At 45.0% G+C, this 18,176-nt stretch overlaps 1 protein-coding gene and 1 long non-coding RNA gene across 4 annotated transcripts in view; one reads left to right on the top strand and one right to left on the bottom strand.

The window, feature by feature from the left end:
* Nucleotides 1-13,464, bottom strand: part of FHIP2A (FHF complex subunit HOOK interacting protein 2A) — a 41,665-nt gene extending 28,201 nt beyond the window's left edge. For all 3 annotated transcript variants that reach the window (XR_010610972.1, XM_065672323.1, XM_065672324.1), the window contains exons 1-2: nucleotides 13,279-13,464; nucleotides 1,047-1,125 (exon numbers count right to left, since the gene is read on the bottom strand). Coding sequence is in view for 2 of the 3 variants with exons in the window: in XM_065672323.1 (XP_065528395.1) it covers nucleotides 1,047-1,125; nucleotides 13,279-13,323 (124 nt within the window). In the remaining variant the exon portion in view is untranslated. The remainder of the gene's footprint in view (nucleotides 1-1,046; nucleotides 1,126-13,278) is intronic.
* Nucleotides 12,896-17,955, top strand: LOC136010713 (uncharacterized). Its single transcript, XR_010610973.1, has 3 exons — nucleotides 12,896-13,399; nucleotides 15,378-15,515; nucleotides 17,767-17,955. It is a non-coding gene; the product is annotated as an uncharacterized LOC136010713 (long non-coding RNA).
* Nucleotides 17,956-18,176: the final 221 nt, after the last annotated feature.

Here is an 18,176-nt window from a genome sequence, read left to right as displayed (position 1 = left end):
AGGCATAATTCTGCTCCCATTGCAGAGGACAAAAATATATCCACTGAACAGCAACTTGTTTTTCACAACACTTCTGAAAGTGTGGTAGAGAGAGGTTAGCTTTTATTCCACATTACGTAATCACAAGTATCGGTTTTCCCTTACCATCCTGTAATTTCTACCTTAGGGGACATCACATAGTGTTCCGAAAGAAGGGTATTTAGAACCAAGGGTCAAGTTTCAGCTTCTAAGAGTAAATACCAACATAAACAAGATCACCAGTCCCACAAACAGTCCCACAAATGCAGATTCAATAGCTACTCTAGCAGAAATACAGAACTAATAAGCTTGAGGAAAGCACGGTAACATTCACCTTAATAGTGTAGTAACTAGAACCAAACATTTAACATTTAAATGTTGTACACTGTTGCAAGAAATTGGGGCAAAGTTTAAGATAAAGCATCTACAGTCATATTTCATCTGAATACCCACTGGGTTTTTTAGAAGAGCAGAATAAGATCTGGGTAAGTTTTAACAGAATCTGTTCTAAATCTGCTCATAAATTCACTTTTCAGAGCTATGTTATCAAAATACCTTTCACAAAGACAAGACACTGAGGAAAAAAGACCTAATATTGAGCACTCAGAATTTATGTCTTCTAAAATCTATGATCACAAAATCACTTTTGTTAAACTTTTGGGAAAAAAAAAAAAAAAAAAAGAAAATCCCTGATGCAGAACAATAAAAAGGTTAACAGCAGGGACTACATTTCTGTAGTTGTCTGTTTAGTTTAAACAGAATATATGAAGACAGAAATTGGATCAGGCATGGAAAGGTACAATTCTCTACATGGTACTCAGGAAAGAAGACCTTCCCTCTATCATTTTTCATGCCTCATTTTTAAGGCGTGAATGGAGGTACACAATATTTTTAATTACTAGTTGTTGTTGTTGGTATTTTGATAGAAGACATGCTTCATTTTAGTATCACTTAATCTTTTCAACAACACAGAAACTGGGAATTACATTTTTCCCAGTAAAGAGACAAACCAGAATGTTTTCTTTTACCTGATGTCTCTATGTAGTAATGGGTGATTGCTTTCCAGTGGTAAACAAAATCCTCTTGTAATGGAAGCGAAGGTGCGAGCTATGGGGAAAAAAGAACAAACAACAAACAAAAACCAGTTAGGAATGAAATAAACATACATCCTCAGAGATTAAATTGAATGTTATCTTATACTTGGAAGCAAACTGCTGCAGACTAGCGCTATAATTTTTACTCTGTGCTCTTCCGCCTTTAACAAGGATTATATACATTATTCATGGCATGAGCCCCATCTCATACTGCCTAGCTTGTGAACATCAGTAATAATCTGTGATGTCTCTATGACTGGACAATATTTGAAGCAACGAAAGCAATTGCTCATGCAGTAAAACAACACTAGAAATGTAGGTGTGAATTGTTTACATCGCAGAGTTTTGTCCTGTAAGGAAAAAAATCATGTTCTTTTACATTTGCTTTTGACGCCATCTTCCTTTTCTGTATGCTCTGTTCTCCTCTTTCCCTGTGCTCCCTTAAAAATACCAATTAGCTGCTTCATAGAGTTTTTGACATGCTTTTTTTTCCTGTTAACCACAACTATTCACCAGGCCCACCCCCAGAGCTTGTGAGTTTTTTTAACAAAAACGTTTCTTATTTAATTTCTGACAGAAAAGGAAGTTTCTTCTTTTCCGGATGAATTTGGAAGGGCCAGTGGGGTGTGACTGGCATCCAGGAACAACACAAAACACGGCTTCCCACCCAGTCAGCATCAGCACTGCTCCTTCGGCAGTTCGCGCGGGCAGGCGAGCGGGCAGGGAAGCGTTCCAACCGCCTCATCGAGAGGACTCGCCTGGAGTACAGGAGGGGGAAGGAGTGCTGAGGGACGTAGACAGATTGATTGACCAGATAGATCATGGTTACAACACGGTCGAAAGCTGTAGTGAGTACTAATGTGGGTATCCAGACTGAGCCTTCCTGCAGACATGCAGCTGTGCAGGTCTCTGGCTGCAGCGAATGCCTGAGCCTGGCACTTGTATTGGAGGGAGCCAGTGACACTGCTTGTGTTCGCTGTGAGCAAATAAATGACCTGCTCAGGCAGGTGGCTGAACTGAGGGAGGAGGTAGAAAGGTTGAGAGCCATTAGAGAGTGTGAAAGTGAAATAGATTGGTGGAACCACACCCTAAGGCAAGGGCAGAGGGAAGTGGTTCAACAAGCTATGGATCCCCTTCCCTCCTACCATCAGACAGAAGGAGAGAGCTTAATGGACAAGGATGGATGGAGGGAGGTTCCTCCTCGGAGAGGTAAGCAAAAACCCTCACAATCCCTTCCTCCCTCCCAGTTGCCCTTGAATAACAGGTACGAGGTCTTGGAAATTCAGGGCCAGGTGAATGGAGATGGTGAGGCAAATCTATCTAGTGAGTCACCCAGGGCTAGTCACTCACCCACATACCTCAGAACTTCCCCAACCAAGAAGAAAAGAAGAGTAATTGTGGTGGGTGACTCCCTTCTGAGGGGAACAGAAGGGCCCATTTGTCGACCGGATCCACCCCACAGGGAGGTCTGCTGCCTGCCTGGGGCTCGGATTAGAGATGTTAAAAAGAAGCTCTCTGAACTGGTGCAGCCGTCTGACTACTACCCACTGCTGGTTTTTCAGGTTGGCAGTGACGAAATTATTACGAGGAACGTAAGGGCAATGAAGAGAGACTACAGGGCCCTGGGACGGCTGGTTAAAGGGTCTGGAGCGCAAGTGGTGTTTGCCTCCATACCTGTTGCAAGCGAGGGTGAAGGGATATATAAGAAGACTCTGCAGGTTAATGTATGGCTACGTGACTGGTGCCAAAGGCAGGGGTTTGGGTTTTTCAGTCACGGGCTGCTGTATGGGACACCTGGTTTGCTGGTGACAGGCGGGATACACCAGTCCCAGAGAAAAAAAAGGGTTTTGGGGCAGGAGTTAGCAGGGCTTATTGACAGGGCTTTAAACTAGTTATGAAGGGGGGAGGGGATTTAACTGGGCCTGTTGGGGACAAGCCTAAGAGGAACATGCTAGGGATTGAAGGATGGCGGGCTAAGGAGGACTACCAATCTCTTGTTTCACTTGTGGGAAAGGATAGCTCTTTAGACCCTGTCCCGCAGGGGAAAAAGGGTACTAGGACTGGCTCCCTGAAATGCCTGTACACCAATGCACGCAGCATGGGGAATAAACAGGAGGAGTTAGAAGTCTGTGTGCGGGCTAAAGGTTATGATCTAGTGGCGATTACAGAGACATGGTGGGACAGTTCACATGACTGGAATGTGGTCATGGATGGCTATGTCCTTTTTAGGAAAGATAGGTCAGCAAAGCGAGGTGGTGGAGTTGCTCTTTATGTGAGAGAGCAACTAGAATGTATTGAGTTCTGTCCGGGGTCGGATGAGGAGCAAGTGGAATGTCTGTGGGTACGAATCAAGGGGCTGACTGGCACGGGTGATACAGTTGTGGGGGTCTATTACAGACCTCCTGATCAGGACGAAGGAGTTGATGAGGCTTTCTACAGGCAACTGGAAGTAGCCTCGCGACTACATGCCTTAGTCGTCGTGGGGGACTTTAATTACCCCGATATTTGCTGGAAGACTCACACAGCCAGTCATTCACAGTCTAGGAGGTTCCTCGAGTGCATTGATGATAATTTTTTAATGCAAATGGTGGACGTACCAACTAGGGGAGCAGCGCTGCTAGATTTAGTACTCGCCAACAAGGAGGGTTTGGTCGAAGTGGTGACGGTCAATGGCAGCCTTGGCTGCAGTGACCATGAGATGGTGGAGTTTAGGATCCTGTGTGGGAGGAATAGAATACCTAGCAAAGCCACAGTTCTGGATTTCCGAAGGGCCAACTTTGGCCTCCTCAGTCAACTGCTAAGGGAAGTCTCATGGGAAAGTGTACTAGGCGGTAAAGGGGCTCAAGATAGTTGGTTAGCATTCAAGGACCGCTTCTTCCAAGCTCAGGATCGGAGCGTCCCAATGAGTAGGAAGTCAAGTAAGGGATCTAGGAGACCGGCGTGGTTAAACAAGGAGCTGCTGGGCAAACTTAAGTGGAAAAGGAGAATCTATGGATTATGTAAGGAGGGGCTGGCCGCTTGGGAGGAATATAGGACAGTTGTTAGAGGATGTAGGGAGGCAATTAGGACAGCTAAGGCCTCCTTGGAACTCAATCTTGCTAGTCGGGTTAAAGACAATAGAAAGGGCTTCTTCAAATACATAGCAAATAAAACTAACACAAGACGCAATATAGGCCCACTGCTGAACGAAGTGGGTACCCTGGAGACAGAGGATATAAAGAAGGCAGAGGTGCTGAATGCCTTCTTTGCCTCTGTCTTTACTCCTGCAGACTCTCCCCGAGGGCCCCAGATTTCTATAGCCCCAGAAGGAGTCAGGACAAAGGAGGAGTTTGCTTTGGTAGATGAGGATTGGGTTAGGGATCAGCTATGCAATCTGGACATCTGTAAATCGATGGGTCCGGATGGAATGCACCCACGGGTGCTGAGGGAGCTGGCGGAGGTCATTGCTAGGCCACTTTCCATCATCTTTGGTAAGTCGTGGGAAATGGGCGAGGTGCCTGAGGATTGGCGGATGGCAAAGGTCACACCAATCTATAAGAAGGGCAAGAAGGAGGACCCGGGTAATTATAGACCGGTCAGCCTTACCTCCATCCCTGGAAAGATGATGGAACAACTTATTCTTGACTCCATCACTAGGCATATCAAGGATGAGGGGGTCATTAAGAACAGCCAACATGGTTTTATGAGGGGGAAGTCATGTATGACCAACCTTATAGCCTTCTATGAGGAAGTGACTAGGTGGAGGGATGATGGTAGAGCGGTAGATGTAGTTTTTCTTGATTTCAGTAAGGCATTTGATACTGTCTCCCACAGCATCCTCATAGATAAGCTAAGGAAGTGTGGGCTTGACGATCAAGTAGTGAGGTGGATCGAGAACTGGTTGAAAGGAAGAAGGCAGAGAGTTGTGGTCAATGGCGCAGAATCTAGCTGGAGGTCTGTGACTAGTGGAGTTCCTCAGGGGTCGGTGCTGGGACCGGTGCTGTTTAATATTTTCATCAATGACCTGGATGAGGGAACTGAGTGCACCCTCAGCAAGTTTGCTGATGACACAAAACTGGGAGGAGTGGCTGACACACCAGAGGACTGTGCTGCCATTCAGAGAGACCTGGACAGGCTGGAGAGTTGGGCGGGGAGAAACTTGATGAAATTTAACAAGGGCAAGTGTAGAGTCTTGCATCTGGGGAAGAACAACCCCATGTACCAGTACAGGTTGGGGGTTGACCTGCTGGAAAGTAGTGAAGGGGAAAGGGACCTGGGGGTCCTGGTGGATAGGAGGATGACCATGAGCCAGCAATGTGCTCTTGTGGCCAAGAAGGCAAATGGCATCTTAGGGTGCATTAGAAAGGGAGTGGTTAGTAGGTCAAGAGAGGTTCTCCTCCCCCTCTACTCAGCCTTGGTGAGGCCGCATCTGGAATATTGCGTCCAGTTCTGGGCCCCTCTGTTCAAGAAGGACAGGGAATTGCTTGAAGGAGTCCAGCGCAGAGCCACAAAGATGATTAAGGGAGTGGAACATCTCCCTTATGAGGAGAGGCTGAGGGAGCTGGGTCTCTTTAGCTTGCAAAAGAGGAGACTGAGGGGTGACCTCATCAATGTTTACAAATATGTGAAGGGTAGGTGTCAGGATGATGGAGTTAGGCTTTTTTCAGTGATATCCAGTGATAGGACAAGGGGCAATGGGTGTAAACTGGAACATAGGAAGTTCCACGTTAACATCAGGAAGAACTTCTTTACTGTAAGAGTGACAGAGCACTGGAACAGGTTGCCCAGGGGAGTTGTGGAGTCTCCTACACTGGAGATATTCAAGGCCCGCCTGGACAAGTTCCTGTGTGATGTACTGTAGGTTACCCTGCTCTTGCAGGGGGGTTGGACTAGATGATCTTTTTAGGTCCCTTCCAACCCTTGGGATTCTGTGATTCTGTGATTCCTTACCAAGCTCGAGAACTGGGTGCCCCATGGCTCATTACGCCACAGGCACAACTACTACACCACGACCATGATAATCTAACCAGTCTGCTCTCCAAAGCTGAGGCAAACAGTGAATTTGCAACCACAATATGAAATGTTCAGAGCGGGTAAAATCAGGAATCCTGGAGGGAAAACCCACCCCAAGCTACAGATCATGTGAGGGTCTGTTGTTACTGAGGCTTAACCCTACTTGCTTGAGGCTTATTTTTTACCATCAAGTAATTTTTTCATAGGCAATACTAAGATAAAGGATTATCACTTGACATGATGGCAACAATGAAACCTATCGGCAAGCAGAAAGAATCCCATGCATAAGTTGGTGTGTCCATTCTAGAAGGATAAGGAGTTGGACCAGCCAGACAAGCTATGGAGTTCAGTCCTTCACAGAGTCACAGAGTGGCTGAGGTTGGAAGGGAGCTCTAGAGGTCATCTTGGTCAACCCCCTGTTGAAGCAGCCTCACCTAGAACCAGCTGCTCAGGACCATGCCCCACAGCTTTTGAATATCTCAACAAACTGAGATTCCACAAGCTCTCTGGGAACCTGTGCAGAGCTCAGCCACCCTCACAGTGAAAAAGTTTCCCCCCAGAAGCTACAGATACCACACTTGAGATTAATAACTACGAATTCCTCTAGTGACTCCTCATAGTGCCTAAAAAGTACTGAGCTGCCTTAGTTCTCGGACAAACAGGAGCATGGGGCTCAAGCATCTGTATACTCTTCACTGGGTAGTGCTGTATTTTGGAAGTTTTCCACATCAGTCTTTTCCTTAAATTGAATGACACTTAAATTTATCTTGGTAAAGTCATAAACCCAAGTACAGGAACAGCATGCCCTGCCAAGATAAGAAAGTAGAATGCTAATTGTTAATGACCTTTTGCACACAGGACTTTGAAATGCAAGACTTTAAAGAAGCAGTGGCGCTTGGTAACTAAACTACACCTGCATCCTGTGTGGAAATGTGCCTTTACAAATGGTAACAAGATCAAATGGACATTGCTTATCCATTCCCTGACAGTCTGTGGACTCACTGCATCTTCCATACTTCCACAGCTGGGCACTGAAAACACCAATTTAGCGCACCCAGCTACCACAGAGTAAGCATCAGGATACCACACACTGCACAAAACTAGTCTGTTTTACAATGAAGTTTACAAAGTTATTGAAATTCACAGGAATAACTCAACAAACTGAAGACTGAGAATATATTTTGTGTCATGCTTCGTATGTCACACTTGCTGCTGCAGATGAGTATTTCAAGCAATGCAACGATCATTTTGCAGATTTCTGTAATAAAACTACACCAAAAACTCCACTCTGGCTGATGAATAGCACAGAAACCACTTTTGAGGAATACCAGGGCTTTCAGGCAACTCTATTTCCAAAGTAACACATGATAGATAACATTAAAGATTTATCCTTGACTGATGTGATTTTCCTCTCCACTTCGTCTAGCCTCATCTGCCTCAAGATGGAATTTAGTGGCTCTGAGCAGTGCCAGGAAAAGGATTTCACTTCTCAGCACTGTCAATAATTCATCCACTGCAGGGGAGAACTGTGGATACAGACAATCTCCCTCCCAACAAATGCCTCCAGGGACTCCTCTCAGACATGAAAACCTAATTCAGGGACAGGTCTTGCCCTCTTTAATTAAAACACTCAGTGATTTCACAGGGTCTTCTCTGATCAAGGACTTCAAGACAGATATTAGAGACACCATTAGCATGTGTGTGCATGTGTACCTGAATGCCTATTGGGAATATATGACTGGCAATGTATGATATATTTGCAATATATGATATATATTGCCACCAATTGGACCTGGTGACACGGAGCTGTGCTTGCATTGGGCTACCAGACTTAGCGACTCCTAACAATGTAGAAAAAGATTGTTTACTTTTTACTTGTTTACTTTACTTTCTTTACTTTTTCAGCTAAAATAACCTTCACCCTCAAATTCCTCTTCCCACTGCAGATGGACCTAGTATAAATCTGCTTTTTACAGAACAGCTAATCCAGGTAATATGTAACAGAAATATAACTGCAGCAATGCTGTGTATTAGTCTGACAAACGTTCTACTGACAAAAAATGAACCCACCCTCCCCCGATCCTCTTGAATTAGTAATTCAAACACAAAATCAGGGTAAAGGCCAAGACTAAGATAGGAGCTTATAGACAAACAAAGCCCAACACTAGGAAGCATTAGAAAAATGTAAGCGTAAACACTTGGTTGACGTGCTTTAACCCTACTAGGGCAGGTAATTCTAGGATGAAGCTGTAGTTTCTATTTTAGGATGAATTATTAGTTACCAGCTGAGATGAAATACATCTTACAGCTGCCAATCTGAAGAATCACTCTTTTGTAAAAGTACACATGCCTTTCTAAGGATTCTGAAGTAAAACAAAATCCACTGCTGAGGCTATTAATTCCTGCTATTTGTCTAATTTGAAGGAATTAACTTAAAAGTGCAGTTATTTCTCAGTTTTATTAATCAATTTTGATGTAATTACATACATTACCTGGTCTAGTGGAAGGTGTCCCTGCCCCCAGCAGGGGGCTGGAACTATATGATCTTTAAGGTCCCTCCCAACCCAAACCATTCTATGATTCCCTTGATTCTATATTCTTACTAATTCTGAGCTATTGATTCCTCACCTCAAAATGAAATTCTCCTCCTCAGGGGAAAAAACTTAAGATCTTAAAGACGGAAGTGTAGGTCTTGTACATCAAATAGACGAACCTCACCGAACACTACTGAAAACCAGCCCATTTGAGCAGACACTGATTAGCTCTTCCATCTGGTCCCCAAATCTAGCAGTTGAGCTCCCTGGGAGTGAACAAGTGAGTGTTTTCATTTAGAAGCTAAACTTAACACATACTGCCTTATCATTCTGGTGACAATACATTATTAATGGTCAAACCCCACTCCTTCCAGGAAAAGCGCTGTTCTCAGGACAACTACAGATCTTTGACCAGGACTATAGTCTGCTTGTTATAAAATCTGTCCAAAATACAATTCCACATTGTTTTTAAAAGTATACAGAATTTGTGTTTAGGCAGGGAAAAAAATAATGTCAAGAGCAAAGAAACGTATACATATTTAGTGCTTAACAGCAATTCTTTTGTGCATGTAAAAATCATTGTCATATGCTCCATGTATGGTTTTCTGAAGTGCAACTCAGTACTGAAAAGAATGGAAACAACGGAAGCTGGTGATATCCCTTAGTATCTTCTGGCCAAGTAAAGAAAACGCTGTGTAAAAGAATAACAGGTAATGTCTGGTCAGATGCCAGAGTAAAAATGAAAGCAGAAACTTGGTCAAAGAGAAATCAAGGGGAACTGCATTCACAATCCCTTAACAGAAACAAGGAAAACTACAGTAGTCACTTGATCTTACTATCTCACTAGCATGAATGTCTACCCTGATGGAAAGTCCGAAAAAGGACTAATGCTTGAAGGTTTACTTTATTTCTTCAGTTGATGAATGCATAGAGCTTATAATGATCACTGCCTTTGCATATAAAATTAAGACTGCACACGCTTGCGAACCATGCGTTAGATTTTGTCATCAGATTTGTTAAAACTATCGGTAATGTGAGGTCATTACATCAAATAAAGTGGGTTCAAAAAGAAGCATTGTTCTGAGTAGCTATGCAGTTAATGATTTCGGAGCTGTGCCTGTAGCAAGTGACTCAGTTTCTTTCAGTTTTGCCTCAAAATATGGACAGAAAATATGCTACTAAAAAGCATATTAAAGTGCCAGTGTAAGAGACACAGTGAAATAATAGGTTGGTAGAGAGTGGTCCCAAAAATGTGCAGCAGGCACTAAAATCTAAATTCATTCCCCAATCCCAAGAGTAATACAATCTTGTTTGACAACAAATTGCAAAGTTCAAAGCAACCAAAAATCACACTTTTCCTGCTCAAGATACACAGCATAAACCCATCCTGCTGAGTTGACTGTTAAGACAAAACATCTCCTGAAAGCCCAAATCAGAGACAAAAGTCCTTTGAACACTGAGTGACCACTCTACAGACGAGCTATTTTGTCTAGGGAAACATGAGTGAAGAGTACAAGGTAAGAGAAATAGTAAGTCTAACTTGGTGCTTTGTTAGTGTACACTACATTTTGTATGTTGCTGACAATGTAGCACTCTGGAATACATCTAGGATAAAAGTATACTAGAAATGCATAGCAAAGAGAAAACATCTTGGGGACAAGCCATATATAAACTGTCACAGATTCATTAATATTAACCCCACACAGCAACAACATTTCTATTCTGCCCTGAAGTAAGGTAACAGAACAAAGACAGCAGTTCCCTCCACCATTCTCACCCTACCCACATTAAGGATGCCTCTGTCAGGAGGATACCTGACAGAGTGCTTGCTCATCTGGATGCTGCAGAGAATTCCCAAAAGGGTAAAAGTATCTAAAATACTGGCAGGACTGACACAGGAAAAGAGGTGGCAAAAATTAGGATTCAGTTGTAGTGAAAATGGGAATATGATTTCACACTCTTGGGGATTTTAGGCAGAAAAGACTGAAAGTTTTGAGTTATTCAAGGTAAGAAAACTCTTACTGAAAAGCAAATGATCCTTTATGTTTGCTTCATTATAGTCCTGTCATGAAGGCAGTCAAAGAGCGGCACACTCACAGCAAGTGAAAGGCAAATACTCCTGTGTGTATTAAGACTGTCAACCTTTGGAACTCCTAGTCATAGTTCAATGAGATGGCATGTTGAGGGTAAGATAACAAAGATTATCTAGTAACATAGGAACTCTTACCTGAATACATCTCTCTGAAGTCTGCAGGCCTGTGGGCCCTGAGGCAGGACAGGAGCATTACATAAGTGATGTGTAGGAGAAATGACAGGAAAGAAAGTCTACCCAAACCATTCTGATTTGAATTAGTCCTACCAATGAAAGCTAAGACTAGGCACTCCAAGTGTATTTAATTGCCCAGCCCAGCTCAAAACTCTTCAGCTGCAAATGAATTCCTCCCAGAAGTAGGCACCCAAAACCTAGGAGAATTTATATCTTAGTTACCAGTTCTGATGACGATATTCAGGGCTGAAAGAGTCCACATGAGGCTGCACAAGCTACACTTGTTCTGCAGCTGTAACAGCAAGTAAAAACGATGCTCTGAATTCTCTAGGTTCTGAGAACAGCAGGCAGCATCAAGCTGAGCTTATCTAATATTTAGGATTTACACCAGTTTTCATTTTCAGAGTAGCAAAGCTACGTAGCCCACATACTTTTTGTGAGATAATAAAAACAATGTTTTAAAGTCACATACAGCCACAGAACTGTTGAAAAGTTTGTATTTATCAGTTCTGGCTTTGAATTAGTGGGTCAAACTTCCTAGGTGAAGTAAGACACATTCTTAATATCCTCTTGCTTTTGTGATTCCATGATTTACTCCTAGCATGTGGTGCTTGGTGTGTCACAACCCTGCAAATGCAATGCAGTGCAGTACTTATCAGCAGGAGCTCCCTCACAGTGGTGTTAGCAGGGTAAGGTGATTCTAAAAGGGACACCAGACTCAAGCAAGGACACAGAGCATGTTGTTTGCTAGCAGTCACTTGCCAAATGATGTTCTCCATCTGTGTCTGTTTTTCTTCGGGTGGGGAGGTATTGGGGTTTTCTGATTAAAAAAAAGATCATCTAGTCCCTACCATCTCCATTCTTGCCCTTTTCCGTTCAACTCATTCATGTTTCCCAGTTTTTTTATGGATCTCATATAAATGCAGTTCTTTTTGTACACATCAATAATGTAAATGTTCTTCTAGAAATGACTTTGATTAGATATCTTGAATTGGTGGGTCTGAAAGAAGAACTTCTTTTCCACGCCTGAATCTCTCTACTCATACAAATTGTGGCACAGCTCACAAGACTAACAAGGTTTCTTTAGTCAGGGAGGGGCTATTTTCTGTTTTTCCTCCAATGAAAGCACTGTCTATTGAAGGCATTCATATGTGGTCACAGAGAATTTTCAGGCCATTTCATCGTTATTTCAAGCATTTCTTTCCAACTGCCACTCCACCACTAAAAGAGCAATGTAGGAGCCCGCAATTAATTATTATAAGCCTAACTTCTAAACCTGAGTAGTCCTGCTAAAGGCCCAGAACTCCATGCACACACATAATGCATACACTCAAGTATCTGCAGCATCAAGGGGTACATTAATGCACAAACGGTGCCCCTTTCTCAACCATTTGAACCATTTTCCATCAACACTTTCCACCCTCACTGACAACAGTATTTCACTGGCAGTTTTTTGCACCCAGACAAAGATGCACCTCTTCAACCTCAGCCTCCTGGATGTGTTAGCTTAAAGAGAAAGGTGCTGGAAGCCACAGATATTACCACCAGGACCTCACCTAACCTAAAAGCAAACAAAACCAACCCGTGCAGACCCAAAACGAGTCCTGAGAACCAAGCAGCTGAACGGGGCCTACAGAAATGGCAGCTTCAGAGACAGGCCCCACTGCTCCCCTCTCCCCAGCCCCGCGATGGGCACCGATGTGTGTGTTTACACGGTGAAATCGAACCGACCGCACACAACCGCAGGTCCCCTGGCCCTCCTTTCCCTCCACACCCAGTTAAAAACCAGAAACCAAGGCTGAAAACGTCGTTTTGGAAGTGACAACATCACACAAATGCACCGGACACGGCGACTATTGTCTGCTGGCCACAACAACAACAGAATCCGGAGAAGTTTCCTGAATTCAACTTCACTCTCGTTTCGCTGAAAGCGGACAGGCCGAGGGCACCGGGGCCTACGGGCAAGGCACGTTACCGGCGCTGACAGCCCAGGGGCTCACGATGCCCGAAGGGGCTGTGCCGGGGTCGCAGCGCTCCGGGCAGCGCCTGGTCCCTCCGCTCCCTCCATCTCCGGGCCGGCTGCAGCCGGCGCTGAGGCAGCTCCGCTCCCCTCCCAGGGCCCGCCGCCGGCCGCGGCCCGCCCGCCGAGCTCGGCGTCCGCCTCCCAGCCCCGCGGCACGGGCGAGCCGGGCTCGGCAGTGCCGCGGCTGCCGGCGGATATGCGGGCCCGGTGGGGCCCCTCGCCGGCAGCAGGCCTCGGGTGAAGGGGCGCCGCGCTGAGAGAGCGGACCGAGCCTGCCAGCTCCGCCCGCTCGTCTGCTAGGCCCCGCTTGCATCCCCGGCGCGGCGTGGCTCAGCCCGCCGGCGGCCTTACCGCCTCCACGGCGTGCTGCAGGATGGAGGTGAACTTGGAGAACATCCTGTCCCGCGACTGCAGCAGCCGCTGCCGGGACGACCGCGAGAGCTCCTCGATCCGCCGCCGCCGCCGCTCCAGGGTGAGGGCTGCATACGGGGGCCTGGCCGCGGGGATCGGGAGGGAGGGCGGGCGGCCGCCGGCTCTTGCCTCTCGCTTCCCGGCGGACACCGTGGCACTGACACCGCCGGGCTGCGGCGCCGGCTGCCGGTGCTCCGGGTGTCCGCCCTAGCGCGGCCTGCAGGGGCCGCCACCCTCTCAAGCTGACAGGCGCGCCGCAGAGGGGCCCGGCCGGGCCGCCCGGCTTGGACCAGCCGAGCCCGCCCCGTTCTTCTCCGCTCCGGCTGGGCTGTCCTGGCCCGGGGCCCTCGGGCCTGAGCAGCCGAGAGCGCCGAGCTCTGGCCGGGCCTGGCCTCGTCGCTCGAACCAGGCCGAGTGTGCCGGGGTGCGGGCAGCCCGGGCCGCTGCCGGGGTGGGAGAAGGCAGCGAGCTCTGAGCTCCCCGAGCCAGGTCCCCGCCTCTGGGGGCAGCTCCCGGCAGGGAGGTGAAGGGAAGCGGCGCCTATAGCCGCTGTCTCCGTGCCCAGGGGCCTGCCATCAGGCTCCCACAGAGGTCTCGGTGTCTACACTGCCCTCTGTTCCGTGAGGGGCGCCTGCACCCGTGCCTGCTAGCACGGCGCAGCAAGGAGCAGGCCTGGGACGGGTGGGCAAAGGCCCGGGTCGCTGCCTGCTGGGACACGTGTAGTCTGTCATTGTGCACAGGGACTCTCAGGTGCTCAGGGAAACAATGTCCGGCTCCCCACAGAGATGGGCTGAGGGAGTCAGTGACATCTTGCTGGCTAAGAGCCTGGAGAAGAGAAGGCTCCTTAAGGGGAGACCTCAGAGCAGCTCCAGTGCCTAAAGGGGCTGCAGAAAACCTGGAGAGGGGCTTGGGACAAGGGCCTGTAGGGACAGGCCAAGGGGAATGGCTTGAACCTGAGAGAGAGTGGAGATGAGATGAGCTCTTAAGCAGACGTTCTTCCCTGTGAGGGTGCTGAGGCGCTGGCACAGGGTGCCCAGGAAAGCTGTGCCTGCCCCATCCCTGGCAGTGCTCATGGCCAGGCTTGACGGGGCTTGGCCAGCCTGGTCTAGTGGAAGGTGTCCCTGCCTTGTGGCAGGGTTTGGAGCTGTATGAGCTTTAAGGTCCCTTCCAACATGCACCATTCTACGACTGTATGAAAGGCCGATGGAGCTGGTGGCATGGACTGACTGACTGCAGTCCTTATGGGTTTTGCAGTGTCCCACAGCGTGAGAGGGCTTGTGGCAGTGTGCATTGCTACCTGTTTCACTGCTGTTTGTTTTTTCCCCCAGAGCTTTGAAGGAGGCAGAGAGGGCTTTATTTCATATACAAGCCAAATACTTCAGAGAAAATATAATCCTTGCCATTTTCTTGTGCAACAGGAAAAGCAGGGGTGAGATGGGATGAACAGAGGCTATACGCGTAGTCAGGTGTTGGAATGGGTTTCCCAGGGAAGTGGTGGAATCACTGTTGCTGAAAGTGTTCAAAAACCATGTAGATGAGGCCCTCAGTGACATGGTTTAGTGGTAGATCCGGCAGTACTCGGGTAATGGTTGGACTTGACAATCTTAAAGGTCTTTTCCAACCCAGGTGATTCTATGATTCTGTGTAGCTGATGGCTGGTGTGATGTTTTGGCAATAGTTGCAATTAATGGCATATTATTTGGATAATGGGCAAACGGAAGTAGGAGAACAGGACTGATTTGGCACTGGAGGATCAGTGTGAAATGTTGGGAAGGTGACAAATCAGTATGGGAAAGGGAAGGCAACTTGTAGTTCCAAATGGAGAAAAACTTTCTCACTGATTTTTGGAGGCGAACACCAACTTCCTCATATGCTACGAGCAAGCAGAGAGAGACTGATCAAAAAGACAGGATAAAACTACTATTTAACTGCTGTGTTTTAAGTAGTGTCATGTGGGGAGTCCGACTGTTGATCTTGTGATGAAATCTTACTAATGGTTCTGCTGTACTGATTGTTATTACTACCCCCATGCTTTGCAGACGTGGAGAGCTGCAGCCCAAGAACTGTATGAAATAAACACTGATTGTACATGGACACCTTTACTGGAGTTGCTAAGGAGCAGAGCTAGCTATTTCCGTCTCAAAATGCAGACATATCAAATAACATACATTTTAAAGGTAATTATGCTTTCTTTTTTTAAATAAAAAAATCTGCTTAGTGTAGTTTCATCAAGTTATATTCTATAGATGTTCATAGGAAATGTTAGTTTGCTAAGAGGGCAGTCATATGTTGAAACATATGTACCATCTCTGCCTTTAGGTAATTATTAGCTCGGCAGATGCTGCATTTGGAAGGTGCCTGACTTGTTTGGTTTAACATAAAAAGCTCTGTTAGACTTTTTAAGTGTGCTCTAGGAGGCAAACCCTTCTTCAGGTGAATTTAAGTGGCATTTATGACAGTTTTGCAATACATCCAGGTTATTATTAGTGTTTATGTATATTTTTATATGTAAATACTTAGATTTATTTATATTAGGATTGTAATACTTTAAGTACAGTTCAGGGGCAACATTTCACCTGCTTATATAGTTTGTACTGAAGGTTTGTACTGCTTTGGTTTGTACGGCTTTCTTAGAGAAAAACAAATAAGGAGCTCACTGAATGATGTTACTTTAAAAGCTTTATCTATAGATAAAAGGTAGAAGGTAAAATTCAGGTTTCCAAATTAAAAATAAATAAGAAAACCCCAGGATATGTTTAATTTCTACTTATATAGTTACATAATATATAAAAATTACATAAATATATTTAATATATTACAGAAATATATTTCATATATATGTAAAATATATATTTATATATAATATATAAATATATAAATATATAATATATATATTACGTGCAGCTGAGTAATATCAGCAGTCACACATCCATATGGTCCATAACGCTTGCATCAAATCATGGCTTTATAACAATGTTAGAGCAATATTCAAATACTGATTTTAGAGTAAAAGAACCCATCAGTTAAGACACTTCTGCAGGAGATAGGTCAAATTCACACAACTACCATTTCCTTCACTATTATGGGGTTTGTCTATGTGGGACTCTCCAAGAAACCCACGATCCTGCAAAGCAAGCCTGATGAGCAGTAGCAGAACAGATCAAGGACAATTATCTCTTTTCCACTCATTAAAATTAAATGGGAAAGTCCATTTAAGGCAGCACATTACATTAGTTTAGCAAATAACACAACTAAAAGGAGACTCAAAAGGAAAGTCAAAGCTAGAGAAATGTTGTCAGTGTAGCACCACTGAAAGTCCAAGTCCTCAGGGAAAATAATGGTAGGAGGATCTTATACATTTCACACAATTACTTTCCTCTTAGTATAAACTGTACTGTGTTGAACCCATGGAGATTTTGCATGATCTGGAAAGTTAAACAACTCAAGGCAAATGCAGTACAGGATAAAAACCACTTAGGAGTGGTAGGTAATGGAAGTACAAACCTAGCTGCCACAGTTGAGCACTAAATCACTGAAACTGAGTATGCTGAAAGTATGTTGAAAGAGTCCCTTTGGTAATATCTATACTAATCAATAGGACAATAAGTGGAGATACTTTCTGCTTATTGTCTCTAGATTTGGAAGAAGCTATGTAAGCTAACACATTACATTCTGAAGCTTTTGTTTACATCAGCATGATTTCCAGACCATTTACAGAGGACAGTTATCTGCATAAGGATCTGACGCATTAAAGAAGCTGAGCCCACATTGCAGGACATTCGTTATTCATGCAAACACACAGTCCCTAGATTTCTATAGACGCAGGTACTTCTAGCACATCCCAAGTAAAGGAAAGTAATGGGTATCCAAAGCGGCTTCACAGCTGACATATAAAGCACTGTAAGAAAAACTTTCTGATGGCACCTAAGAGGGCAAGCATTACAAATTACCTGAAGGAACAGCTTTGCTTTTGTTAGCAACATTCTGAACTATTTCTACTTACACTGATTGTTACCCTGTACTCCTTGCCAAGAAACATTGAGAGCCCTTCAGCCACCATTCCTCATCTCTTCAAGAGCTAGGTCAGATGCTGAATATACGTATAAACAACCCTTTTGGGCTTGAATTTGAAAAAGAAATCAGTCATCTATATATGATCTGTGTTACAGCAAAAAGTAATTTTCCCCTCCGACCACCTGTTTATGGTTGTTACCTTGACTGCCAATAGAAATTTGTTTTCTGCAGAGGCTCCTATAGCTTAAAGTGTCACCTATTTTACCCAGCCCCCTCCATTCTTCATTTTTCAACAAATTCACATATTAAGTTGATCTGCTGCTAGGTTGAAATCAAAAAAGATTCTTGAAAATTATAAGTCTGGCACGATCCTGTCCTAAGAATCAATTTATCTTGTCTTTTCTCTACATACAGTTTGCAGATTTTGGCAAGGATCCCGTTTCCAGTAATAAAAGTCCCCAAGGACTTCTGGTACCTAACACCTTCTCTTTCTGGATGCTGAGCACATTGCTGTGATTAAACTGTCTGGTACAGACACTATTGTGACTATTTGTGTTTATTATTGTAAGAGGTAAAGAGCACAAAAATGTTTGCATATCAAACGCTGGTGGTACTTTTGTTGAGCAATTCCTCCCCAGCATCCTGGGGAGAGGATAAATAGAGAAATGATGAGTCATAGAATGGTTTTAGTTGGAAAGGACCTTCAAAGCTCACCCAGTCCACCCCCCTGCAATGAGCAGAGAAATCTTAAACTAGATTTCAAGGCCCAGAAGCCTGGCCTTGAATGTCTCCAGGGATAGCGCAAGATCTTTGTTAGGTTTAGC

Source organism: Lathamus discolor, chromosome 3 (genome assembly GCF_037157495.1).
Source record: "Lathamus discolor isolate bLatDis1 chromosome 3, bLatDis1.hap1, whole genome shotgun sequence".
In the NCBI taxonomy this organism is placed as follows: domain Eukaryota; kingdom Metazoa; phylum Chordata; class Aves; order Psittaciformes; family Psittacidae; genus Lathamus; species Lathamus discolor.
The sequence above is the reverse complement of the archived record's forward strand: the minus strand, read 5'-3'. Positions and strand labels throughout refer to the sequence as shown.